The sequence below is a fragment of the Dasypus novemcinctus genome, chromosome 15 (genome assembly GCF_030445035.2).
Source record: "Dasypus novemcinctus isolate mDasNov1 chromosome 15, mDasNov1.1.hap2, whole genome shotgun sequence".
Lineage (NCBI taxonomy): Eukaryota > Metazoa > Chordata > Mammalia > Cingulata > Dasypodidae > Dasypus > Dasypus novemcinctus.
Genome location: NC_080687.1, coordinates 6,447,675 through 6,474,631, shown reverse-complemented (window position 1 = coordinate 6,474,631; position 26,957 = coordinate 6,447,675). Strand labels below are relative to the sequence as shown.

The 26,957-nt window shown below is 45.7% G+C and overlaps 1 protein-coding gene across 1 annotated transcript in view; it reads left to right on the top strand.

The window, feature by feature from the left end:
* KL (klotho) overlaps positions 1-26,589 on the top strand; it is a 49,880-nt gene extending 23,291 nt beyond the window's left edge. The window contains exons 2-5 of the mRNA XM_004449662.2: positions 17,054-17,564; positions 18,328-18,596; positions 22,949-24,050; positions 24,484-26,589. Coding sequence (XP_004449719.2) covers positions 17,054-17,564; positions 18,328-18,596; positions 22,949-24,050; positions 24,484-24,821 — 2,220 coding nt within the window. The 3' untranslated portion in view covers positions 24,822-26,589. The remainder of the gene's footprint in view (positions 1-17,053; positions 17,565-18,327; positions 18,597-22,948; positions 24,051-24,483) is intronic.
* The last annotated feature ends 368 nt before the right edge of the window (positions 26,590-26,957 follow it).

The window sequence follows — 26,957 nt, the reverse complement described above, 5'->3', positions numbered from 1 at the left end:
TTCTATAATATGCTCATGAAATGGCTGCTCTGATTTCAGCAAAACTGAGAAGTGTTTTTCTTCCGTGATTGTCACTTTTTCTTTTTAAATGGTCTACCTCACCTAATTTTTTGGCTTTGATTTATTCATGGTCAGTATCTCTAGGACCTAGGCTGATATCAGTACCTAACAGATGCTTGATAAATCTATCATCTTATTATCCACTTCTCAAAATGAGCACATGCCCTAGTTTCTTGAGAATTCTAAAAGAGACTGTATTAGCCAAAGGGGCACTGATGCAACCAAAAATTTGTTGGTTTTTATAAAGGTATTTATTTGGGGTAGAAGCTTACAGTTACCAGGCCATAAAGTGTAAATTACTTCTCTCGTGAAAGTCTGTTGCCACGTATTGGAGAAAGATGACCGCCGACATCTGCCAGTTTTCAGGCTTCCTGGGTTCCTCTCTTCCTGGGGCTCCGTTTCTCTCTGGGCTCAGTTGCTGTGCTCTCTCTACAAGGCCAGCTATAGACAATTAGGTGAACAGTTCTGTCTCTCTCCCTGGGGCTTCTGCCGTGTCTAAGGAGCCGTCTCTGTTCCTGTGTGTTCACTTCCTGGGCTCCATCTCAAAACTTCAGCATCAAAACTCCAGCTCTGTCCTTTGCCATATCTTTAATCTGTGAGTCCCAATCTACCAAGGGGTGGGGACTCAACACCCTACTGATGTGGCTTAATCAAAGCCCTAATCATAATTTAATCATGTCCAGGTACAGACCAGTTTACAAACATAATCCAATATCTATTTTTGGAATTCATGAACCATATCAAACTGCTACACTCCACCCTCTGAATTTCAAAAAGACATCACAAAAAACAAACAAACAAAAAACACCTTAAATCAGTACAATGATAAACACAGACTCATATCACAATCAGATTAAAGAAAACACAGTTTGTCTTGGGGCAAAGTCGCATCTGCTATAGAACTGTGACACTCACAAAACAATTTATCTGCTTCCAATACACAAATAGACAAAGGATAAACATTTTCATTATATAAGGTGAAATTGGAAGGGAAACATCAGTTATGGGTCCAGAAAAGTTCAGTAAACCTGCAAGGCATCCTCCATTCGATTTCAATGTCTGAGAGTTATTTTTAAGACGATGGTTTCTTCTCCTTGGGGCCACCTGGGTACTCATCCTTTCCACAGGCTTGCCCAATGGCCATTTTCTTAGTTCCACCCTCATCAAACATCTGGGTGATGACCCAGCTCCAGACCTCACCTTCAAAGAGCATTGGGGTGATGGCCACACCTTACCCAATCTTTGGGTTAGAGTCTTAACCCCCCTGGTACAGTGAGGTGAAGACAACATCTTCCCTAACCTTTGGCATATAGGCCCAACCCTCTCAGAGTAACGAGTTGACCACCTGGCCTTCCCTCATCCATGGGGGACAGGTCTGCCCTTCTCAGACCTGTGGGGCGTTGACCTCAACCTCCCTAATCCTTGAGGAGTATGCTCCACCCTCTCTGTGCCCTGGGGTGGCAAAACTCTCCCTGAACATTGGGCAGGAACATCCACCCTCTTCAACTGCTCCAGCAAACTCACCCTCTCTGTACATCTCTTGGCCCAAGATGATATCTTAATTTCAGATCTCAGCTTCCATGGTTTTCCTTTTAAAGCTGTTTCTTCTTTAATCTCTCCTTTCTATGTCCCTTTTAGTCCAAGCTGACAGTGGCTTTGTTCATACAGCTCTCTCAAAAAGCTTGTTGGTTTAGCATGCAGGAAGCAGGGGTCCAAGCCATCAGACAGGAAGACTTTCCACAAGTTTTTCCAAGATAACTGCATCTTCAATCCTGATTTATAAGTCTGAAGTTTAGTTAAGTCCTCAAATGGGGCATTATTGTCACCAGATTTCATTTAGGTTCTTGGCTATGATGGAGAAATGAATTTCAAGAGCATGGTGGGTGAATTAGGCCAGTAATTTATTCAGGTAGGGAGGGAAGAAACGGGAGAAAAGAGCAGAGCAGGGGTTCCAGGTAAAAAGGAAGGGGTTAAAAAGTGATAAAGCAGACTGATTTACAGCTACAAATTCCCCATTATAGGTTATAAATCCCCATGTTTTACTTGCGTGGCCACATGGCAGAGGAAAAATGGCAAGAGTGGTGCACAGAGGGCAGGAATGGGTCCAGAGGCAAAACAGCAGAGAGTGAGAATGCTCGTTCAGGCCCCACTTGGCTTTTTGAACTGTTAATTATTCCACCCCTTTGCTAATGGCAGGGGAGAGGTTCCGGCTGTTTTGATTGAATACCCCACCCATAAATTCCCCATGAGGGCCCAAGGATAAAGTCCCTAGGGAACATCCAGGGCTTTTCCTAGCTTCCAGAAGAATTCTTTGTTCTGGATAGCAGAATCTTTGGGGTGGGGGTCTTCCAGCAGCCATCTTGGGGGTTATTGATGTCCACATGGACTCTCTGCCAGGTTCCAGATCCATCTATTGATTCCCTATTTCACTAGCCTGCTTCACTATTATCTGGGAGCTCGATTTCCAGAGGCTTGGAATTTCTGGAATCAGTTTCTGCTTTCCTTGTGCTCAACAGTTCAGTCCTCAGTGTATTTCTCTTGTCTAGTATTTTGCTATAAGCTGTAAGGAGAAGCCAAGCTGCATTCTCTGGGTTTACTTTGGAAAGTTCTTCAGCTAAATGCCCAGGCTGGCCATTTTCAAATTCTGCATTCCATAAATCTTAATCTTGATAAGTTCTCTGCAACTTTAAAACACAGATTGCTTCTCCTCCAGTTTCCAATAACAGTTTCATCATTTACTTCTAAGACATCATAAAAAGTCTCTTTAATGTCCATATTACTAAGAGTCTCTTCAAAACAAGCTAGGCCTTCAAGCATCCCCCAATTCCTCCAAAAAATACCCCTTACCCATTTAGAAAACTGTTCCAACATTTGGTAATTGCAAAAGCATGACCCCACTCTCCAGTACCAAATTCTGTATTAGTCAGCCAAAGGGGTGCTGATGCAAAATACCAGAAATTGGTTGGTTTTTATAAAGGGTATTTATTTGGGGTAGGCACTGATAGATACCAGGCCATAAAGCATAGGTTACCTCCCTCACCAATGTCTATTGCCTCGTGTTGGAGCAAGATAGCTGCCGACGTCTGCCAGGGTTCAGGCTTCCTGGGTTCCTCTCTTCCTGGGGCTGCATTTCTCTCTGGGCTCAGCTGCTGTGCCCACTACACAAGGCCAGCTGTAGACTGTCAGGTGAACAGCTCAATCTCTCTCCCTGGACTTCTGCCGTGTCTAAGGCGCAATCTCTATTCCTCTATGTTCTTCTCCTGTGTGTTCACTTCCAGGCTCCAGCTCAAAACTTCACCATCAAAACTCCAACATCAAAACTCCAACTCTGTCCTCTGCCATGTCTTTTATCTGTGAGTCCCCACCTACCAAGGGGTGGGGACTCAACACCCTACTGACATGACCCAATCAAAGCCTTAATCATAATTTAATCACATCCAGGTACAGGACAGTTTACAAACATAATCCAATATCTATTTTTGAAATTCATAAACCATATTAAACTGCTACAGAGACCTAATCTCAAACTTTGGGGCAGAATAATAAAGAGTTTCATCAATCACATGCAGCACTAGGTTCATGGCAGCCATCTCAGCGGGTCAGCAATGAGACGTTATGCCGTGGAGCTCCCCCGTGCACCAGAGCTGGGCGGGAAGGCCTTAAGGTCAGGACATCTTTTCTTTTTGGGTGTTTCGCGAAACTTCGGGGTTTGTCTTTCTGTCCCTGCTATGTTGGCAGTAAGTAACGACATGTGTGGATCTCCTTGAGGGCAGGGGCTTTTTCAATTTCCGTATTCCCAGTACCTGTGTGTCTGACACATGGTAGGCATTCAATAAATATTTGTTGAATAAATGATTAAATTTCTTGGTCTGGGACCTAAGCCATCCACCAAACTGAAACTAGTTACCTGCAAAATCAGCAAAGGCTGTTGAAGCTGTGGTTCCCGAGGAAGTGGGGCAAGTGGGCCCGAGAGGCACGGGCGTCTCCTTGGGCAGGCTCCGTCTTGGTCTAGCTCCCACCCCACGTGGGCAGTCATGCGGTGCTTCCTTTTTAATTGCCTAGACATGGTCCTTACAGCGGGATGTGGATTGATGGCGCCGATGGCTCCAATTTCACTGCCAGCTTGCAGGGTCCTTTGCTGTGGGCGGCACGTCCAGCCCCGTGCTGGGCTCCGGGCTCCGCCAGGGACCCACTGTAGCTGTCAGAGTGCAGCCGAGCACGGAGAGGGGCAGTGGTCCCTGCCTGGTCCCCTGCTCCTCAGCAATTGCCTGGGAAGACGTCCCAGCTGGTCGACTGCAGGAGGGGACCCGTGGGGCCCAGCTAAGTGGAGCCAGCATCCCCCCCCCTCCACTGTCCCGGGGCAGCCAAGGAGGCCAGAAACAACGCACGTGGCGCCCGCCCTGGCACAACATGCGAGCTACGTGTAACAGATGCACAACCCTCCTTCCATTCTTTCCTTTCAAATATCTCCCAGAGTTTCCTTTCCCTTCCCTTTCCACTAGCCATCCCCTTTGTCCGATACTTTTATCACAGCTACCTTATGGGAGCATCGTTCCAACTTTCAGCATCCAGCTGTTCACATTGGAATCCACGCTGCCGAGGGCTGTTAAATGGGCCCTTCTGTAATAGGATTTAGGTCATCAGTGTCTCAGAAATTTATGCTGATCCCTGGTGATCTGTTCTATCACATCCAAATAGCCTTACGTTAACACGCCTCATAGTGTGATTCCATATGTAAAGTTATTTTCCTAAAGTCACAAACTATTAACCTTCCACTAATTAGGCTGATCTCATTATTTTCACCACACTTGAGCAAATGCTTCTCTCTCTGCCTTTAATCCTCTTCTCCACATGTAGACACCCCGTCACCCTCCCCAGGCGCCAGCCAGATTCCTCAAGGGGAGATCTCCCCAGTCCTGTGTGATCGCCCCCTCGCCCCCGTCTTCCTCAGACCTGGCATTGCAAGGTCAAGATCATCAGTCTGCAATGAGGTCCGAAGTCTGTGACATGGCCCAGGCGAGAAAGCAGCTCATGGTTTGGCTTAATGCATGGACCTTAGTGCTTCTGTGGAGAGTTCTGGATGCTCTGATGAACTGCAGCTTGCTCAAGGGCATTTTTTCCTTTTCCTACAAATTTCATGTGCTTTTTATTCATTTATTTTGTTTTGTTTTTTTGTTTGTTTTTTCTTCTTCCTTTTTTTCCCCCATATAACCCACTCCCCACCCCCCACCACATCATTTTTGTAAATTGTATTTTTTTGAAGACATATACATCACATAAAAAAAGTTACATTAAAAATTATAAGAGGTTCCCATATACCCCCCACCCTCCACCCCACTCCTCCCACACCAACAACCTCCCCCATCATTGTGGCACACTCATCGCACTCGTTGAACACATTTTGGGGCACTGCTGCCTTACATAGATAATAGTTTACCCTGTAGTTTGCACTCTCCCCCAGTCCATTCAGTGGGTTATGGCAGGATCTATAAAGTTCAGCATCTGACCCTGCAATATCATTTAAGACAACGCAAAGTCCCAAAAACGCCCCCACGTCACATCTCTTCTTCCCTCTCCCTGCCCTCAGCAACTACTGTGGCCACTTTCTCCACCTCGATACTATAATGTCTTCTATTACTCGTCACAATAGTTTTATAGTAGAATATCAGTGAGTCCACTCTAGTCCATATTTTATTCCTCCATACTGTGGACCCAGGGATGGTGATGTCCACTCCACCTCTAGATCAAGAGGGGTCTTAGATTCCACATGGATGGTGGATGCAGTTGTAGGCACTCTTGATTCCCTAGTGTGGTGGTTGACCATCTTCACCTCCCTGTTAGCTGACCTGGGTAACACCAATGCACCAGAGAATAGGAGTCGCCACTCTGCTGAGGCTCAGGGCCCAGCTGGCACATGGCCAGTCCAGAAATTCAAGTTCCCTGAGTATGGACCATCCCTAGTGCCAACCACAGGTTCAGTAAAAGTGACAGAAGAAGCATGTGTAGAAAAGTCACATCTGAGTCCAGCTCCATCACACTCAGGAGCACAAACTCCAAAGTAGGGCCCACTGACATGGCACGGAACTCCAAATCCATCTGCCATGACTATATACCCTGTGGATCTCTGTAGCCTTCAGGAGAACCAGTACCTAGCAGATACAACAAAGTTGTATCTACTTTGGCTTTTTCTGGGGTTCAAGGGCATTTTAATGGGGATACTTTTGTCAAGCAGACCACTGGGCTAATAAAGTCCAGTTACTGCTCGTTTCAGGGTTAGGAACTTTGAGGCTCCAGGAGTATTTAAGCATTTCTAACTATTTGTTTCATTAATTGTCAGGCTAAAAATGTAAGAAACTGTTCTTCATGTTGGTAACATTTTGGGGCAAATGAAATTAACTATAGGAGATGAGCAGATCAATACACTACTGAATATTGAACCAGTTGGAACGATTCATTTATTCCATTCCTGAGCAAAAAATGAAAACAGCTATACATGGAGGCAGGCATCATCAGCCTAAAAATCAACATAGTCAATAATATGAAGTAGAAAATTTCCTAAACTTAAAAATCCCCATTTTTTAAAATGGTTTATTTTACTTCTTCTTAGAAAAGCAATGCATGCTCATTTCCTAAAAGTCAGAATACCAGGGAAGCAGAAGAATATATATAAAAAAAAAAAAAAGCCTGTAATCCCATTCGATAGCGTAACAACTATCAACTATTATCCCTTTGTTATAAATCCTTCAAAATCCTGTTCTACATGATATCTATATATCTATCTATATCTATCTATCAATCATCTGTCTATATCTATCTATCTATCTATCATCTATCTATCTATCTACCATCTTTTTTAGGAGGCACTGGGACCTCCCATGTAGGAAGCAGGTATACACCCGCTTGAGCCACATCTGCTACCCCTGTGGGTATTTCTTTTCTCTGTGTACATCTGATCCCATAAATTGCATAATACTACATCTGCACATGCGTTACCTGTAGCCAACTATAGTTTATTAAATTGACTTATGATCATTTGTTGTTAATGAATTTGTCCTACGTAGTCTTCATTCCTGGATTATTTCAACTTGTCCCTGCGGTCGGCCCTCTAGGCTCTTCCAGCGAATCGAAGCATTAGGGCTGGCACACAGCAGCTACCAGAGGAAGAAATTAACCACTAATGCCATGGCGCTGGATGTTTAAGCGGTTTCAACGCAACCCTTTTATTGATGGCAAGGACGGTCCTGGCGCAGGAGACAGCAGGGGAGCTGTGAAGAACGTCTGCACCAGCTGCCTGGGGGGGACTGGGTGGCCTTTGACAGAGTGAGAATTTTACAGCACGTGAGTGGGGGATATAGTACTGAGCGAGAGTGAGGGTCACCGGGAAGGGGCCAGCCTCAAACAGAAGGCCGAGGGGGAGAAAGAACAGAGGGAAGCTTGTGTTCTTGCAGGGTTGGAGGGTTTCCCCCCAGGTAGGGCATGAGAGCTCGAGCTGTCGGGGTGCTAAAGTAAGTTTGTACCACCCTCCACCCCTCTCCCTGTGGATCAGCGGGAGGCTGCAGGGAGAGGCGCCGCTGGGAACAACTGCACTGATTAGATTGCTGAGACGCGGGAGGAAAGGGCAGCGAGGCTGGCGGCTGCCTGTTCCTCTCCAGCTGCGTGGCTGGGCGCTGGGGACAGGGAGGTGCTGGACACAGGGAGATGGCCCGGAGGTCGGTGCAGGCCCCAGCCAACTTAATGCTTTTGCTTTTTAAGGTAATAAACTTCATTTTTCAGAGCAGTTAGGTTTACAGAAAAATTGTGCAGCTAGTGTGTAGTTCCCAGAAACGGTCTCTCCTCCCTGCCTCCGGGTTCCCTGTTATTAACCTGTACACTCGTGTGGTGCATTCGTTACATCTGACAACCCAATAATGATACGCAATTATCGAAAGTCCACAGTTCCCATTAGGGCTCGCTCTTGGTGTGTACAGTTCTGTGGGTTTTGTCAAATGCATAATGCCACGTAGCCACCATTACGGCATCATGCAGAAGCGTTTCACAGCCCCAGATGACCTGGGTTCCATCCGCTCATCCGCCCCAGTCTCCCCACACCCCTGGCAACCACTTATCTTTTTACTATCTCTATAGTTTTGTCTCTTCCAGAATGTCCTAGCGTTGGAATCATCAAGAATGTAGCCTTTTCAGAACGGCTTCTTTCACTGAGTAATATGAACTTCGTGTCTCTCGCTGTCTTTTTATTAGCTCATTTCTTTTTATTGCTGAATAATATTTTATTGCCTGGATGATCCACTGTTTGTTCAGCCATTCATCTGTGGAAGGGCCTCTTGGTTGCTTCCAGTCTTCTAATATTTGGCAATCATGAATAAAGCTGCTGTCAACTTTCATGGGCAGGTTTTTAAAAATATATTTTTTACTACAGAAGTTATGAACTCACAAAACAATCATGCACAAGTGTGGAATTTCCTCCACTAACACATTACGTTATTGTGGAACATTTGTTACAAATTATGAGATAATATCATTATACTATTACTGCCAACTATGATCTATAGCGTACATTTGGCATATTTTTTCCATAACTCCCCTATTATCGACACAGTACATCTTTGGCATTGACACAAGAATATTACATTAATAGTACTGCTGTTAACCACAGCCCATAGGTCACACCAATTATATTTTCCCCATGCTTCTCCACATTCCCACCACCTTGCAATAGTGACGTGCATCTGCTCTAGTTCACAGAAGGACACTCTTCCATCTGTGCCATCAACCACAATTCTCATCTACCTCTGGGATCACTGTGTTATTCAGTCCCTAGATTATTCTCTAGCTTTCTTTCAATTGACATTTACTTCCTCAGACTACACTTTTCAGCCCCAATCCCATTTATAAACTAGCTGCTCCTCACTATAATGTGTTACCACCAACTCTATCCATTGACACATTTTTACAGTCAAGTTAATTAAAACTTCTACGTACATTAAGCATCAGTACCCCTTCTCAGCCCTTCTCTTATCTCCTAATAACATACACTCTAGGTTTTAACTCCATTCATTTACTTTTTGTATTTAGTTCATTTTAGTGAGACCATGCAATATTTGTGCTTTTGTGTCTGGCTTATTTCACTTAGCATAATGTCTTCAAGGTTCATCCGTGTTATCATATGTGTCCCACAGCACCGTAGCATTCCATCGCATATATAAACCACATTTTGTTTATCCATTCATCAGTTGGGGGACACTTGGGTTGCTTCCATCTTTTGACAATTGTGAATAATAACGCCACTATGAATGTCGGTGTACAGATGTCTGTTCATGTCACAGTTTTCAGTTCTTCTGGGTATATTCCTAATAAAGGAATTGCTAGATCATATGGCAGTTCTATATTTAGCTTTCTGGGGAGCCACCAAACTGTCTCCCACAGAGGCTGCACCATTTGACATTCACACCAACTGTGAAGGAGTGTTCCTATTTCTCCACATCCTCTCCAGCACTTACTGTTTCCTGTTTTTTCAATATAATGGCCATTTTATGCATTGTGAAATGACAGCTTGTTATTTTGGTTTGCATTTCCCTAGTAGCTAGTGGTATTGAACATTTTTTCATGTGCTTTTTTGGCCATTTCCTCTTTGGAGAAATGTTCATTTAAGTCTTTGGCCATTTTTAAATTGGATTGCTTGCTCTTTAATTATTGAGTTATATCATCTCTTTCTATAGAATGGAAATCAAACCCTTCTTGGATATGTGATTTCCAAGTATTTTCTCCCATTGAGTAGGCTGCCTTTTCACCTTCTTGACAAAGTCCTTTGTATCACAAAGTGTTTAAATTTGAGGAGGCCCCATTTATCCATGTTTTCTTTCAGTGTAAGGTTTTAGAATCCACCACCTACACCACCAGGTCGTAAAGATGTTTCCCTACATTTTCTTCTCGGAGATTTATGGCTCTAGCTTTTATATTTAGGTCTTCGATACATTATGAGTTAATTCATAGTGTAAGGTGTACGATATGGGTCTTCTTTCTTTCTTTTAGCTATGGATATCCAGTTCTCCCAGCACCATTTGTTGAATAGACTATTCTGGGTTTGACAGTGTAGCAGTTTGGTATAGTTATGAATTCCAAAAATTGATATTGGGTTATGTTTGCAAACTGATCTTTTCCTCTGGGCAAATTAGATTATATTAGATATATTTTGTGCTAATAGGTGTTGAGTCCCCACTCCTTGGTTGGTGGGGACTCACAGATAAAAGACATGGCAAAGGACAGAATTGAAGGGTTTTTGATGTTGGAGTTTGATACTGAAACCTTAGGCTGGAGCCGCGGGAAATAAACTCACAGAGGAAAGAGAAGCCAGCCCCAGGAAAAGAGGAACCCTGAGTCCAGGAAGAAGCAAGCCCTGGGCAGAAAGGAACCTTGAACCCAGAGAGAAGCAAGACCCTGGAAGGGAGGAATCCAGGAAGCCTGAGCCCTCGCAGACGTTGGCAGCCATCTTGTTCCAACACATGAAAATAGACTTTGGTGAAGGAAGTAACTTATGTGTATGGCCTGGTATCTGTAAGCTCTTACCCCAAATAAATACCCTTTATAAAAACCAACCAATTTTTGGTATTTTGCATCAGCACTCCTTTGGCTGACTAATATAGACAGCCTGGTCAAAAATCACTTGTCCATAGATGTGAGGGTCTGTTTCGGAACCATCAGTCTGGCTCCATTGGTCTATGTGTCTGTCTTTATGCCGGTACCATGCTGTTTATACCACCGTAGCTAGGTGAGATGATTTAAAGTCTGGATGTAAGAGTCCTCCAACTTCACTCTTCCAAAAGAATGTTTCTGGCTATTCAGGTCCCTTACCCTTCCAAATAAATTTGATAATTGTGTTTTCCATTTCTTTAAAAATGCTGGTGGAATTTTTATCAGGATTGCTTTGAATCTGAATATCATTTTGGGTAGAACTGACATCTTAACAATATTTAGCCTTCAAATCCATGAGCATGGAATATTTTTCCATTTATTTAGGTCTTTAAAAATTTTTTTTAGCAATGCATTGTAGTTTTCTGAATACAAGCTTTACATCCTTGGTTAGTTTTAGTCCAAAATATTTGATTCAATAATTTAGTCATTATTGTAAATGGAATTTTTCCCTGACTTCCTCCTCACATTGAGCATTCCCAGTGCATAGAACGCTACTGATTTTTGCATATTGATCTTATATCCTGACACTATGATGAAATCGATCATTAGCTCTAGCAACTTTGTTGTAGATTTTTTGGGGCATTCTAGGTATAGGATCATGTCATCTATAATAGTGAAAGTTTTATTTCTTCCTTTCTAATTTGGATGCCTTTTACTTCTTTTTCTTGCCTGATTGCTCTAGTTAGAACCTCTAGCACAAAATTGAACAATAGTGGTGACAGTGGGCCTCACTTATTCCCAAAATGAAGAGGAAAGCTTCCAATCTTTCAACAGTGAATACACTGTTAGTTCTGGGCTTTTCATAAATGGTCTTTATCATTTTGAGAAAGTTTCCTTCATTTCCTATCTTTCATAATATTTTTATCAAGAAAGGATGCTGCATTTTGTCAAATGCCTTTTCTGCATCAATTGATAAGTTCATGTGATTTTTCTTCTTTGATTTATTAATGTGGTGTATTAAACTGCTTGATTTTCTTGTGTTGAACACCTTTGCATGCCTGATGTAAAACCCACTTGATCATGATGAATAATTCCTTTAATGTGTTGGATTCGATTAGCAAGTATTTTGTTGAGGATTTTTTTTGCATCTGTATTCATTAGAGAAATGGGTCTGTAATTTTCTTTTTTTGTAATATCTTTATCTGGCTTTGGTATTAGGGCGATATTGGCTTCAGAGAATAAGTTTGGTAGCATTCCTTCTTGTTCAGTTTTTTTGGAACAGTTTGAGTAAGACTGGTGTTAAATCTTCTTTGGCTGCTTGGTAGAACTCACTTGTGAAAACATCGGTGTGGGCTTTTCATTTTGGGAAGTTGTTTGATGACTGTTAAAATCTCTTTACTTGTGACTGGTTTGTTGAGGTCTTCTGTTTCTTACAGGGTCAGTGAAGGCTGTTTGTATGTTCCTAGGAATTTTTCCATTTCATCTACATTGTCTAGTTTGTTGACTTACAGTTGTTCATAGTATCCTCTTATGACCTCTTTTACTTCTGTGTTGTCAATAGTTATGTCCCCATTTTCATTTTTTATTTTATTTATTTGTATTCTCTTTCTTTTTTTGTCAGTCTAGCTAAGGGTTCATTGATTTCGTTAATCTTCTTGAAGAACCAACTTTTGGTTTTGATCATTTTTGCTACTGTTTTCTTGTTCTCAATTTCATTTATTTCTGTTCTTATCTTTGTTATTTCATTCCTTCTGCTTGCTTTGGGAATAGTTTGCTGTTCTTTTTCTAGCTTCTCCAGCTGTGTAGTTAGGTCATTGATTTTAGCTCTTTCTTCTTTTTTGATGTAAGCATTGAGGGCTATAAATTTCCTTCTTGGCACTGCCTTCACTGCATTCCATAGGTTTTTTAAAAAATTATTTTATTTTTAAAGAAGGTTTAGATTATATAAATTTTACATTAAAAATATAGGGGATTCCCAAATAGCCCATCTCTTCCCCCTCCCCCACTTACCCATATTAACATCATCTTTCTTTAGTGTGGTACTTTTGTTACAATTGATGAACACATATTGAAGCATTGCTACCAGCCATGGACTATAGCTTACATTATAGTTTACACTTTGCACCGCACAATTTTATAGGTTATAACAAAATGTATAATGGTTTGTATCCATCATTGCCATATCATGCAAAACAATTCCAATCCCCCAAATGCTCCCATGTTACACCTATTCTTCCCTCTCCCTCTCCTCAGACCCTCTGGTGGACACTGCCTTTATATCAGTGATAGTCATTCTTCCATTGCTAGAATAATAAATCTATAATAGAATAATAATAGGTCTACTTTAGTCCATTATTCATTCCCCAATATTGAGAATTTGGAGATGGTGATGCCCTCTCTGTTTCTAGTAGGTTTTGATATGTTGTTTTCTCATTTTCATTCATCTCAAGATATTTATTGATTTCTCTTGCAGTTTCTTCCTTGACCCACTGATTATTTAAGAGTGTGTTGTTCAATCTCCATATATTTATGAATTTTCCCTTTTTCTGCCTGTTGTTGGTTTCCAACTTTTATTCCATTATGATCAGAGAAAGCGTTTTATATAATTTCAATCTTGTTGAAATTATTGAGATCTGCTCTGTGGCCTAGCATATAATCTATCCTGGAGAAAGATCCATGAGCACTCAAGAAGAATGTACATCCTGCTGTTTTGGGGTGCAATGTGCTGTATATATCTATTAGGTTTAGTCCATTTATCATGTTATTCAAGTTCTCTGTTTCCTTTTTGATCCTCTGGCAGGCAGGTTTTAATGGACATAAGTTTTCAACTCCTTTTGAAATACCTAGGAGTGCAATTGCTAGATAATGTAAGACGATGTTTGCCCTTGTAAAAACTGCTAAACTATCTTCCAAAGGGTCTGTATCATTTTTGGGTCCCCACCAGTAGTGAATGAGATTTGTTCTGCCGCCTCACCAGGCAACTTTTAAGGAACTGCATATGGAAAACCAATGAAGAGTTAGAAATAGCAATTTTTGAGAAATCACATGTTAGATTTTATGGATGGCTGCTAGCAGTTCTACCTTAAGGAGCCAGTTCCTAATCCAGGAATAATTTGCTCTAAAACCACATCACTGGGTTCACGGGCATACTTCCATAACAATACAGGGTAGCGGTGACTTTTTAGGAAGTTGTCCTCAGACACGTAATTGTGATACCTGTTCTTGAAGTTGTGGTAAAAGGATTACAGAAAGAAAAAACAAATCTCCAGTCCCTTCTGAATTCTTCCAGTCCTTGGACCTTTGTCAAGAGTGCACCTTTAATTTAGAACTAAAGTTCTTCTTGGGTAGGGAGGAAACACAAAGTAACTGAATCATTTGCTGTTTATAAGCTGCACTTCAGTTCTGGCACCACAGGTCTCAGTCAATTTAATTAAGATACTCATAGGATTATATTAATCCTTTAAGAATTATTCCATTTCAATTTTTAAAAAATAATCAAGGGAATGATGAGAAGGGACCCATTCAGCGTTACCTCTGAAACATATTTCAGGGACTATCGATACCATCCATGTCTTCGCTGCCTTTAGACTTAGATGCCGAGATGCCGACCCAGCGTCCATGTGGGGGGGAGGCCGCGGTAAAGATGCTGCACCTGGATGGCTGCCATTTTGGCTTCTGTAGAGAGCAGCCAAGTGGCAGATCCAGTGGGGGCTTGGGGTGGGGGGGTTGAGCCCAATGTTATCTAAGACATCGTCCACTGCTGCAAACTTACTCCTCTAAAATAACCAGCTCTCACTTGCATCGTTATCGTTCATTCCTGGCCACATCCCTAACAGATACCCTTCCCACTTGTGCAGAGAAGTAACTGCGGCTCACGCAGGTGACAGATGGAGGAGCTGGTGCCCACTCCTCAGTCTCTTCTGCTCCCAATCCCAGGTCATATCCACTACACTCACGGCTGCCGGTGGTGTTTCCTTCACCTGGACTGCCTCTCCTTTGGTGTGCCCACCTCTTAGGGCAATAATGGAGGGCCTGCTGTGTGCATACTCTGTGCTAGGAGTTTTACAGAAATTACCTCCTTAATCCTCACGTCAGCCCAGAGAAGAGGCAGGCGTTGGCTTGCTGGAGTGAGTGAGTGGCCAAAGGCACACAAGGAAACAGCGAAGGGCCTCAGGGACCAGGCGTGTCCTTCCCTAAGGCCCAGCCCACTCACTCTTTCCCACCACACCTGCCCTGAGCCCTAGAAGGTTCCTGCAGGTTAGAAGAGTCTCTGCCACGACTCTTACCCGGGCCACCACAAAGCTGACTCGGCCGAGTCCTCTGGCCTGGCTCTTCCACAGGCGGCACTGTCGGGTTCAGGACTGACGCCCTAAGGCCTCAAGTCGGGCCGCCACTGGCGGAGTCGTGGACCCGAAGGGTATTGGGAATGAAAGACAAAGAGAGATTGGGATCAAGGGATCTGAGAGCATTGAAGCCTCAAGCTCATCAGACAACTTTATTGATTACAAGGGGCTCTTTATATACCCTGGTGTACATGTAAAGAAGTAGGTATAGGTAGCCTATGTGCCACGACGCACAAATACTAGCCTACGTGCCACTAAGGAGCAACACGTATTAACTATCAGCATTACCTACAGTCTAAGAAGTTTAAAAAAATCTTATCTCAAGGTACAAAGTCTAAGTGTCCTATTCACTACAAAAGGTATAAGCTCATCTTGTCTTTCAGCCTTTAACAGCTTCATCCCATTTGCCGGGAATTCCCAATCACCGCATCCCTTAGGTTGCAAGCGTAGTCATGGAGACAGCACGTCTCTCCTTGAGAGGCCACTGTGCCTCAGTTTCCAACAGCAAGGCCCCTGGGCGCTGACTCCCTGTAGCAGCGCCGGGACTGCCCCTTCCTTCCCTAGTGCACTGTTCTAGGACATCATGCAAGTTCCTGGGGGTGCGGTGGGAAGGTGGGGGGGTCACCACAAAGCCAGCGGATGCCCCAATGATCAAGCCCCGGGTTAGGGTGTCTGGGTCACCTCGGCAAGCACCGCTGTTCTTTCCATCCACATTTCATTCTCCATAGCCTTCTTAGCAGGTAGATCGCTGCTTCCGGTCATGGGAAAAAAATATGCTTGGTGAAATGAAACATGGGAGATACGCACTAAGAAACCAAAAATGAACTTCAGACAGGCAAGTTCTTATTCCACTGAAACGTTTGGCTGGACTCCTATGAACGGCGATGAGGCCGTTCTCAGATGCCGGCGCCGCAATGAGCCCCAAGAAGAATATTCAGGGAAAGTGAAGAGGCTATCTGGCATGCTAGAGGAAAAAGGCCTGGGGAGTGCCTGAGAAAATGAACATTGGCCTGCTCCTTCTGGAGAATATGAAGAGTCAGATAGAGGATTAGAGAGGGGTTTTCAAAGAGGATACATTAGCAGGAGAAGGCTGAATAAGAGTGCTTGAACTCCTATGTAGAGAAAAAAGAGTAAAGCCAGGAATTCAGAGGGAGAGAACAATCTCATTTAAATAGGGGAAGAAAAAAAATGATAACACTCACTATTCTTAGGAAATAAAAAGGAAATAAGTGAAAATGAGCTGTCATAAGTCAGTACGGTTTTATGGGAGTATGAAGCTGGTTTTATGGAGGCAAACTGGTCTCCCTGCTGAGGGAATCCCGGCTGGTGCCCACCGATGGTGGCCCCCCAGGTCCTGCCAGCTGCCACCAGGTGTTTTGTGCCCTTGGCTCGTACCTTCACGCTGTCGCAGGAAGCCAGCGCTGGGGCCAGGCTCTGGAGGGGATCCAGGGTGAAATGCTGCACTTGGTCTTTTAATTCAATTTTTTTTTCACGGATTCTTCTTAGGGAAGAGAAAGAGCGTGAGGACACGTATTTGAATTGTAGCCATGGGAGATGAATGTAAAATATTGACTCCACTAATGTGAGTCAGTTTGAAAACTCCCAGTCTCTTAGGATAGAAAATTTCATAATCCTATTTAGAAATTCCTGGCAGGCTCACAGATACAGACTTGAGTCAAAAACCCATGAATTTAAAAGTACATAATCCAAAGTCAATTAAATAGATATTATGACCAATTCTTATTAACCTAGCAAATATGAGTCATAACTAGTTGACACCAAAATTCACATTTTTCCACTGGTTACTGAAAAATAAGGGAACTAATTCCAGTCATGGTGGTCGCCCAGGATGGGGATACCTACCTCCAAAATAACTGGCTGCTTCCAGGGGATTCTGACATTGTGGGGTGAGTTGCTGGTTAGACTGGCTGGGAAGAGCTACAGCTAGCGTTGGGATTCGAGGGTGCACTCCATTGCTGCTCACAGTCAGAGATCATTTCACGTGGTTTTTTTCTTTGCAGGCTCACGCCAAGGTCTGGCATCTCTACAATACATCCTTCCGGCCAGCTCAGGGAGGCCAGGTGTCCATTGCCCTAAGCTCCCACTGGATCCGTCCTCGAAGGATGACCGAACATGACATCAAAGATTGTCAGAAATCGCTTGACTTTGTGCTAGGCTGGTTTGCCAAACCCATCTTCATCGACGGCGACTACCCTGACAGCATGAGGAACAACCTTTCTTCTCTCCTGCCGGATTTTACTGAGGCTGAGAAGGAGTTCATCAAGGGAACCGCTGACTTTTTTGCTCTTTCCTTCGGACCAACCTTGAGTTTTCAGCTCTTGGAGCCCCACATGAAGTTCCAGCAGCTGGAGTCTCCCAGCCTGAGGCAGCTCCTCTCCTGGGTCGACCTCGAGTACAACCACCCTCAGATATTCATTGTGGAGAACGGCTGGTTTGTCTCTGGGACCACCAAGACGGACGATGCCAAGTACATGTATTACCTCAAAAAGTTCATCATGGAGACCTTAAAAGGTAGTAGTGGGCAAAATCCTAATTTGCTGCCAAAATCCATGGTAAGGTGATCCTTAAGATGATCAAGGATAAGCCAGGAGAGTTTATGCTATTTAAGCCTGATGTAAAAATTCATTTCGGCAGTAGTATGAGTGCATTCATATACCACCTTTCTAGGAGCTAAAATTGATTTTTAAAATTCATTTCGCAAATGAGAAACAGGGCTAAGATATGTGAAATCACTTGACTTTCTGAATTCCTAATTTAGATTTTTTTTAGATTATTAAGCGTAAAATAAATTCCAAGATATCTAAGTTACTGTATATGTTTTCCAATTCTTATTGTTTTGCACCGAATACAAACACATTTTAAAGAAAAAGGAATAACTCTATTTCCCGGAGAAAACTATCAGGAAGTAGTTTATACTTGTTTAAAGGCTTTATTCATTTACCACATCCAACAAAAAGCTAGGAGTTGAGGATAGAAAGTGGAACAAGACTTCTTCCCAGCCCTCAAGGAGCGCACATTGGAAATAACGAAATACCCAGTGTTGGTGCTGGGGAAGCCAAATAAAAACACACTGGAGAAAAGCTTATTGGTGAAGACATTCCTGTGTAGATTTACCAAGTGTGAGTGCAGCCTTTTGTGAATAAGAAACACCACGGGTTGACCAAACAAGCATTAGACTTAATGTATTAAGTAGCAAAACCCTCAAACGCTCTCAGATCTCGCGGCCGATGCCCGGCAAAGGTCACGTAGTTCTTGTCCCGTCTTCCCTCTGCAGCCATCAGGCTGGACGGGGTCAACGTCATCGGCTACACGGCGTGGTCCCTCGTGGACGGCTTCGAGTGGCACAGAGGCTACAGCATCCGGCGGGGGCTCTTCTACGTCGACTTCCTGAGCCAGGAGAAGCAGCTGGTGCCCAAGTCTTCGGCCTTGTTCTACCAAAAGCTGATAGAGAACAATGGCTTCCCTCCTCTGCCAGAAAACCAGCCCCTAGAAGGGACCTTTCCCTGTGACTTTGCTTGGGGAGCTGTGGACAACAACATTCAAGTAAGTGGCGTGACAAAACCCGACGCGCAGTCTCCCCGCGCCCGGTCGCTAGCCGGTGGCGCCGCACTGGTGGGCCGCTTGCATGGCGCCGTGTCCAGCCTTGGAGCCGAGGACAGTTCTCACTAAACTGAGTACAGTTCTCTCCAAAAATCTTCCTCAGTGTCATCATGCACTTTTAAATCAGACCCAAAGGGAAATAAAATGGAAATATATGAAATTTAAGATCTGATAAAATTAAAAGATAGAATTCTCGCTTTTAATATGGTGGTCTTCAAAGCTTTTTAGAGCAGTTGAGTTTCTGTGGGCACGACAGGGCTCCACAGGCGCTGAGATCCCAGTGGAGCTCCTGAAGCTGAGGTGGGAGCTTTAGGCAAAACCCACTCGATGCATAACTGCGGGCTGCTCCCCGTGCCCCCAGCTTGCCAGCACACTTCGGAATGAACACCCTTGCTCTGAGGACTCATTATTTGGAAAGCCTTTTTTTTTTTGCAATAGACAATTTATTTTAATGAGATTAATTTATTTGTAATAGACTTATTTTATTTATTTGTAATTAATGTATTTGCAATAGACTTTATTTATTTATACTTAATTTATTTGCAATAGACTTTAATTAATTTCATTGAAATAAACTGTCTATTGCTTCAATGATTTGGAAATTCTTCATAATAGTCAACCACTATTTACTGAGTACCCGCTACATACTTAGCCCTCAATATTATTATTATTTTTTAAAGATTGATTATTTTTGTTTCTCTCCCCTTCTCCCCACCCCCATCATCTGCTCTCTTGTGTCCATTCGCTGTGTGTTCTTCTGTGTCCGCTTGCATTCTTACGAGTAGCACCTGGAATCTGTGTCTCTTTTTGTTGCATCATCTTGCTGCATCAACTCTCCAATGTGTGGTGCCACTCTTGGGCAGGCTGCGCTTTTTTCATGCGGGAAGGCTCTCCTAGTGCGGCGCACTCCTTGTATATGGGGCTCCCCCATGCGAGGGACACCCCTGCATTGCACAGCACTCTTTGCACGCATCAGTGCTTCGCGTGGGCCAGCTCATCACACGGGTCAGGAGGTCCTGGATTTGAACCCTGGACCTCCCATGTGGTAGGCAGATGCCTTATCCATAGGGCCAAATCCACTTCCCTCAATATTATTAATTTCCTGTATTTTAAAGGGCTTTGTTTTGGAAGGCTTGCTTGGACCGTCAGTGAGCTCGGGTGTCCGGAGCCCTGGGTCAGGGCTGGGGCTGCGTGGTAAGGGAGCTCAGGTCGTGGGCACGCGGGGCTAAGATTTTGCTCCTGCTTTCAAAGGTGCAGAGGCGGCTCTTGAGGGAAAGTGACGGCTCCACGGATAACCTAAGGGAGGGAACCACGGGGTGAGGGTAAGGGATCTGGATCTGGGCGGGGTGGGGTGTGGACGGGGCACGCTGCTGAGCGTGCACACGTGCCCCCAGCACACCAGGCCAGCGTCCCGGGCGCGGCGGTGGCAGGCAGCGCCGGGCTCTGAGCCGACCGCCGGCCCCGAAGGAGCTCTTTCAGCAGCAGCTGGGCAAGGGCCTTCGCTTGAAGCGGTAGCTGGTAAATATCACGCTGAACACTTCTACTTACAGGAAAGCAAACCCTCGTCCTCCTTAGTGCTTTTTTGTGCTGGTTTAGGTGATTTTTCTCTGACTTAAACCCCTTCCCTCGGCTTCGTAGACCACCGAGGACCCTTGTCCCGCAAGGACAGCCTGCTGGGCTTGGATGTCCTTCTCCCTCTCCCCGTTCCCTCACCCATGCCCTCTGGAACCTCCCTGCCCTAACTTCTCTCCCCAGGATGGGCTGCGCGGTGGGACCCAGGTGGGATCTGGGTGGCAGGGTGGTGCTGGAGAGGGAGGCGGGCGAGCGAGGGGGAGGGGGCACCCCGTCCTTCCCCCCCCCCCACTGGGGGCCCCTGTCCCTGGTCCTGGTCCTCTCTGCCTGCCCTGCTGGGCCCTGACCCGCGCCCACCCCACCCCATGGCAGGTCCTCCCCGTTCAGTGCCCCCTGCAGCTCTGTGCGGGGAGCGTGGCTGTGTGAACCGGGCGGGGGCGCTGGAGGGGCCCTTGTGCTCCTGCTCCGAGCCCCGTCACCCAGGGACCCGAGTCTGCCGGGCACAGCCTCTTTCCTCCAGAGAGGAGACGGGGGTCAGGGGCAGCGGGCGGCGGCCGCGAGGGGAGAAGCCAGTTCTTCCTCCCTGGAAGCCAGCCTTGGGAAATCTGACGCTGCTCCTGTCCTTCTCACCTTGCACCGAACTTTCACCTCCTAACTCACCCGTCAGAGCTTGCCCGTGGGGCTCCCTTAGGCTGAACCCTCACCCCCCCGCCCCGGGGGGTGGGTGTCTCTGGACGCTCTCTAGTGGGAACAGCCCTTGCTGTTTGCTCCTTCCCCACTCCCCCTGAGCTTTGTGTGCTATTGCAGTGGCTCCCACCAAGCTAACTGCCCAACGACACAAAGTAAGCTCCTTAGGTCACTGCCAAGAGGCCAGCGTGTTTGAATGAGTAAGCAGTGCTCTACATTTTTAACACATTGTATTAGAGCGCTGAGAAGTGGTTTTTAGACCATGGAAAGTCACTGTTCCCTTAAGGTTGGGTTAAGCACAACCCGCCTGAAATCCAACCTTCAGCAAGGTCATGGGCTTGCCGCCCGTTCTTGGACCTGATTTCTCAGCCAGCAGCTTTGCTTTCCAATAGCTGCTGATGCACACAGCAAAGAGAGGCTCGGAGCCTGCTGCACACGGAGGAAAAGAGCTTCTTTAAAACTGGCCAGTGAGGAGAAAGTTTCTTCTATAACACATTAAAGCCTGGGGATTAGTTTTCTACCCATTCTTTCTGAGCGGAAGGAAAGAATTTGAGATCCAAATTCATTAGTTTTTTAGTGAAAAAAAAATCCAGCAAATTAATGGAGGTCAGATGGAATTTTGCATAAACACTCATCTTTAAGCATCATGTAATTTTTAAAAATACAATATTTTTCAGAAATTATGCCTAGTTTCTCATATTTGCTCTTAGAAGGACCAAATAAAAACTGTTGGGGACCATTATGGTAGCAGAATTATAAATTTAGTCAACCTGGAACTCTATAATACAACCTGGAATTTTATAATACAGTATTATAAAAATACTGAAATCCTAATATTCCTTCAAGCTATGAACACTTTCACTTCAAAAGAGCATGCAAATATTCTCCCTTGTAAGGCCAAGGAGACAGGGTACATCACGGGGGAAAATACGTTTGACAGCACTCCTGCGGAAATGCACATGCAGGTGAGCTGCAAGGGCTGGGGTTCTACAAAAAGCAACTTCCCTCTGACCTGCTGGTTTTTTATTACTTTCCTTTATAGACACAGCACTGACTCTTCCAGAGAAACAGCCGCTAATTTGCAATATCCCCATAAAACGCAGCAAACCCCCTGCTAACTGATTCAAAACTGGGATTTCATCTGATCCCTGCTCTTACCCAGGGGGTCAGGCAAGGAGCCTCCTGGCAGGGGACGACTGCAGAGGTGAAAACGGCTCCGGCAGCTCCGTCTTCTGGATGAAGTTTAAGTTTGCGTTCTCTGAGGAATTTGTAATTTTGATTTTATGATTTGCCGACCTTTCCTAAATACCTATTTTTATTTTGGAGGCTTACATCCCATCTAATTCAGAACCATTACTGTTCATGATCATCACCGGAAAATAATTTAAAAATTTTAATAAAATTACATAAAGAACATCCCACTATGGGCAGATGATAATATGATTCCTTTCCGACAACTGTCCGGCTTAATTTGTTACATTCTGTCATTAGCCCTAATGCCAGTAAGAGGCAGCAGTTACACTGACCTATGTCTCCTCGATTTAGAGGAGCTTGAGAACCTCAGTTTAGAACGAGATTTTAATAAGCACAATTTAATTTTGAATATTTCATGTTCGACTCTATCTGGGGTTGCACATTTTTTTTCTTTTGTGCCTAGTGTTCTTTTTTCTGTCTTTATTTATTTGAAAGTCGCTATAACATGGGCGGCTTTTTATATTAAAAGGAAAACACCCCAACAGTTTGGTTGGCTCCATACAGATGGGTATGTGAGAATCGTGAATGCCTGTCACCCCAAGTGACCAAAATTTAAGAAATTTTTTTTTTTTAACATTAAGTCACGTTCAAGTGTTAGAACCGTGGTCACAACAAATGGGCAGAAAAGAAAGGGAACCTTGACAGTTCAGGAAAGGTCTTTCAGTTCTCAGCCGGGAAGAGTCGGGCTGCGCGCCCCTTGCACCCCGCTGAACCGCGTCTCCGGCATTTGGGGACCTGCCAGGGCCGTCCAGGTGACGCTAACGTGCGCTTCGCCCCTCCAGGTGGACCCCACTCTGTCTCAGTTCACGGACCCCAACGTCTACCTGTGGGACGTGCACGGCAGCAAGCGGCTGGTGAAGGTGGACGGGGCGGTGGCGCAGCAGCGCGCGCCGCAGTGCGCGGACCTGGCGGCGCTGCGCCCGCCGCTCGGCCTGCTGCGGGACCTGCACGCGTCGCACTTCCACTTCGCGCTGGACTGGGCGCTGCTGCTGCCCCAGGGCGACCCGGCCCAGCCGAACCGCACGGTCCTGCGCTACTACCGCTGCCTGGCCGGCGAGCTGGTCCGCGCCAACGTCACGCCGGTGGTGGCCCTGTGGCAGCCGGGCGGCCCGCACCAGGGGCTGCCGCGCGCGCTGGCGCAGCGCGGGGCCTGGGAGAACCCGCGCACCGCGCTGGCCTTCGCCGAGTACGCGCGCCTGTGCTTCCAGGAGCTCGGGCACCTCGTCAAGTTCTGGGTCACGGTCAGCCAGCCGCCCACGCGCAACCTGACCTACGGCGCGGGCCACCAGCTGCTGCGGGCGCACGCGCTGGCCTGGCGCCTGTACGACCGGCGCTTCCGGCGCGCGCAGGGCGGCCGCATCTCGCTGGCCCTGCAGGCCGACTGGGTGGAGCCCGCCTGCCCGCTCTCCCCCCGGGACCAGGAGGTGGCCGAGAGGGTGCTGGAGTTCGACATCGGCTGGCTGGCCGAGCCCGTCTTCGGCTCCGGGGACTACCCGCGCGTGATGCGGGACTGGCTGACGCAGAGGAACAACTTCCTGCTGCCCTACTTCACCGACGAGGAGAGGCGGCTGGTCCAGGGCGCCTTCGACTTCTTGGCTTTGGGCCATTACACCACCATCCTGGTGGACTGGGAGAAGGAAGACCCAGGGAAGTACAACGACGAGCTGGAGGTGCAGGAGATGACCGACATCACGTGGCTGAACTCGCCGGGCCACGTGGCCGTGGTGCCCTGGGGGCTGCGCAAGGTCCTCAACTGGCTCAAGCTCAAGTACGGCGACCTCCCCATGTACGTGCTGAGCAGCGGCATCGACGACGACGAGCTGGCTGCACAGGACCAGCTGAGAGTGTTCTACATCCAGAACTACCTCAACGAGGCTCTGAAAGGTAACGGGGCCCCCAGGTCCCCGGACACCACGACCCCCAGAGCAGGTCCCAGCCCAGGCCACGCTGTCACCCGAACAGAGCGCTGGCGTCGCGCGCTGAAGGGGCCCTGGGGAGACCTAGTGTTTTCCCAGGGACAAAGGCGCTTAGCTGAGAGTGGCTGAGTGTGTACGTTGTGCACCATGCTGTCTTCAAGGGCGGCGCGTCCTTGTACGCTTCATTATGGAGAACCCGCTGCTCTGTTTAGCCCAACGTGTGCCCCTTTGAAAAAAGCCTTTTCCAACCCAATCTCATTTAGCCTGAAGTTTTATGAAATAGTATTGAAAACGTCCCCAAGGCACTGAGGGCCTGTGAAGGCCATGTGTTGTGTGCAAACTCTTTATAACCATCCTCCTGTTCTTTTGATTCTGTCTGTTGTTCTTTTGTCTGTTTTTAGCTTACCTGTTGGATGGCATCAATCTCCGTGGATACTTTGTTTATTCACTGAGCGATCGCACAGCTCCAAAGTTTGGCCTCTATCGCTATGCTGCAGACCAGTTTGTGCCCAAACCATCCGTGAAACATTACAGGGAAATTATCGACAACAATGGTTTCCCGGGCCCTGGAAATCTGGGAAGATTCTGTCCGGAAGAATTCATCACGTGCTCCAAGTGCAGCTTTTTTCACACCCGAAAGTCTCTGCTGGCTTTCATAGCTTTTCTGTTGTTTGCTTTTGTTATTTCCCTCTCCCTTATATTTTACTACTCGAGGAAAAGTAGAAGAAACTACAGATAGTCCTGAAAACAATCCTGTTTGTTTATTTTGAAGTAAGTATGCGCCCGCATCGGCCTTGAACCACGTGCCACTTGTCGGTGTCGTGGAGCTGTGAATTCCATACATCTGACCTTTAGGGAACCTTTTCATGGCACAGACAAAGGTTTTGACATGGACACAGGTGATGATAAAATCCTGAATAATAGAAACAGTGACTGGACTTGTTCTTTCTGGGGATGATGAAAAACACTGGAAGGGGCTGTCACTTCTGGAATGCGAAATGCAAAAATTTCATAGAGGTGAAGGACAAGCTTGGGGATCTCTTTTATCTGTGCCCATTCCTAAATTCAGTGTTTTTCTTGAAGTCCTAATAGCAAGTGTTAGAATAAAAACGTCAGCCCCAGGTGAGCCTCTCTCGGCTGCCAGGATGATGCCGAGCGCCCAAGAGGCACGCTTCCCGGAGAAAGAAGATGGCGGGATGTGGGACGACGGACGGGAGGATTCTGCTGGCTGCAGCGTCTCTGTCAAATACTGCTCATATTAACGCACATAACTGGCACTTGACACTTAGCAGAGCAAATGACAGAACTTTATGTCTTAGATGGCATTTGAGGCACTTTCTAGAGGCTGCGTCCTTGAGGGCTCTGTTCCAGGCGCCCAGGAGACCGCCATTGAATGTCATGAGACGCTGGGCTCTTTGGGCACACAGAAGGTTCTGGAATGCTGTAGAGTGTGGTGCTTCTGGGGGAGGAGATGAAGGAACGTGCCTGCTATGAGCAACATTATGATCGATTTGACTGAAAAGCCTGTTATTTTGGAGCAGACCACGGCATGAGGCAGCTTGTCCTGAGTGAACACCAATGGAATAACTCCACCGCCGAAGGTGACCCCACTTCCTGTTCTTTGGACGGGGCTGTGATTTCTTCGACGCGACAGTTTCTTCAGTTCTTAGTAGGCTCAGACGCAGTCTGGACTGGGATCCCTGGAAGAATGGTTTTTGTGATCATCGAGGTCCATTTCATATTTTGCTACATCCGAAGCAACGAAACCAGGCTTTGAACTAGTTTCTTTTGAATTTATACACTGAAATATGTCACTGATTTCCAGAAAGAACTAATTAGGTATTATCCCATTTTCTATTACACTGCAGTTGGAGGTGATCCTAACATTTATTTATAGATAAGTCAGTATCATGTCAGGAAATGGTGTAATAACCGCACTGACATGGCGTTCTAGTGTATAATGAAACACTGTACTGTATTTTCTATCATTTTAGAGGGGGCATGATTTTTTTTCCATGAAAGATAAGCTTTTTGGTGGTCTTCTTTTTTAAATTGGACTTCTTAAAATTGGAAACTAGAAAATCAATAGCTTATTTTATGTATATATTTTTCTGATTATGAGTAATGTATGTTCATTAAAATATAAAAATATAGAAACTATATATAAAGAAAAGATCAAATGGAATATAGAAAACTACAGAAACTATATATAAAGATAGAAATAAAAATCTCACAACGCAAAGGTAGCCACTGTTAACATTTTCTATGTATTTTCTTCTACAGAGGGTCAGATCATATTGTGTGGTTTTACATATCTTGCTTTATTAATTTCTATGATGAGCATTTCTTTTGTCATTAATCTCTGAAAGCATGGTATTTAATAGTTGCATAGTATTCCACTGTATGACCTTGCCCCAACTTATTGAACCATTCCTGTCTGTTGGACTAGTTTCTTATTGCTAATTACTGTTTAAAATGAGCATTCTATAAAAATTATTTTCTTGCTACAGTGTTTCCTTTCACTTCCTTGAGCACGTAGAGAAGTAGTTCTGCACGTTGGCACTCCCTCCTCTCCTAAGCAGCTTGAGTGGTGGCTAGCCACGTTTCTTCTGAATTGACTAAGCCACAGAGAATCGAATCGTGGTGAGGAGGAAGAGGGTCCGCCTGCAGGAGGGGCAATCCTGGACAGGAAGGGGACAGAGGCAGGGAGGGAGTGGTGGTCCCCCTGAGAGAGCAAAACGGAGGGAGAGTCCAAGGGGACAAAACAGAGAAGCCGAGTCCCCCCGGGCCCTGGTGACCACAGACCGTTTAAGGGAGTCTAGGGAGAGCATCATGCTGCCTCGGGGTCCCCGCAGACCTGGGGAGGTCCCTGGCC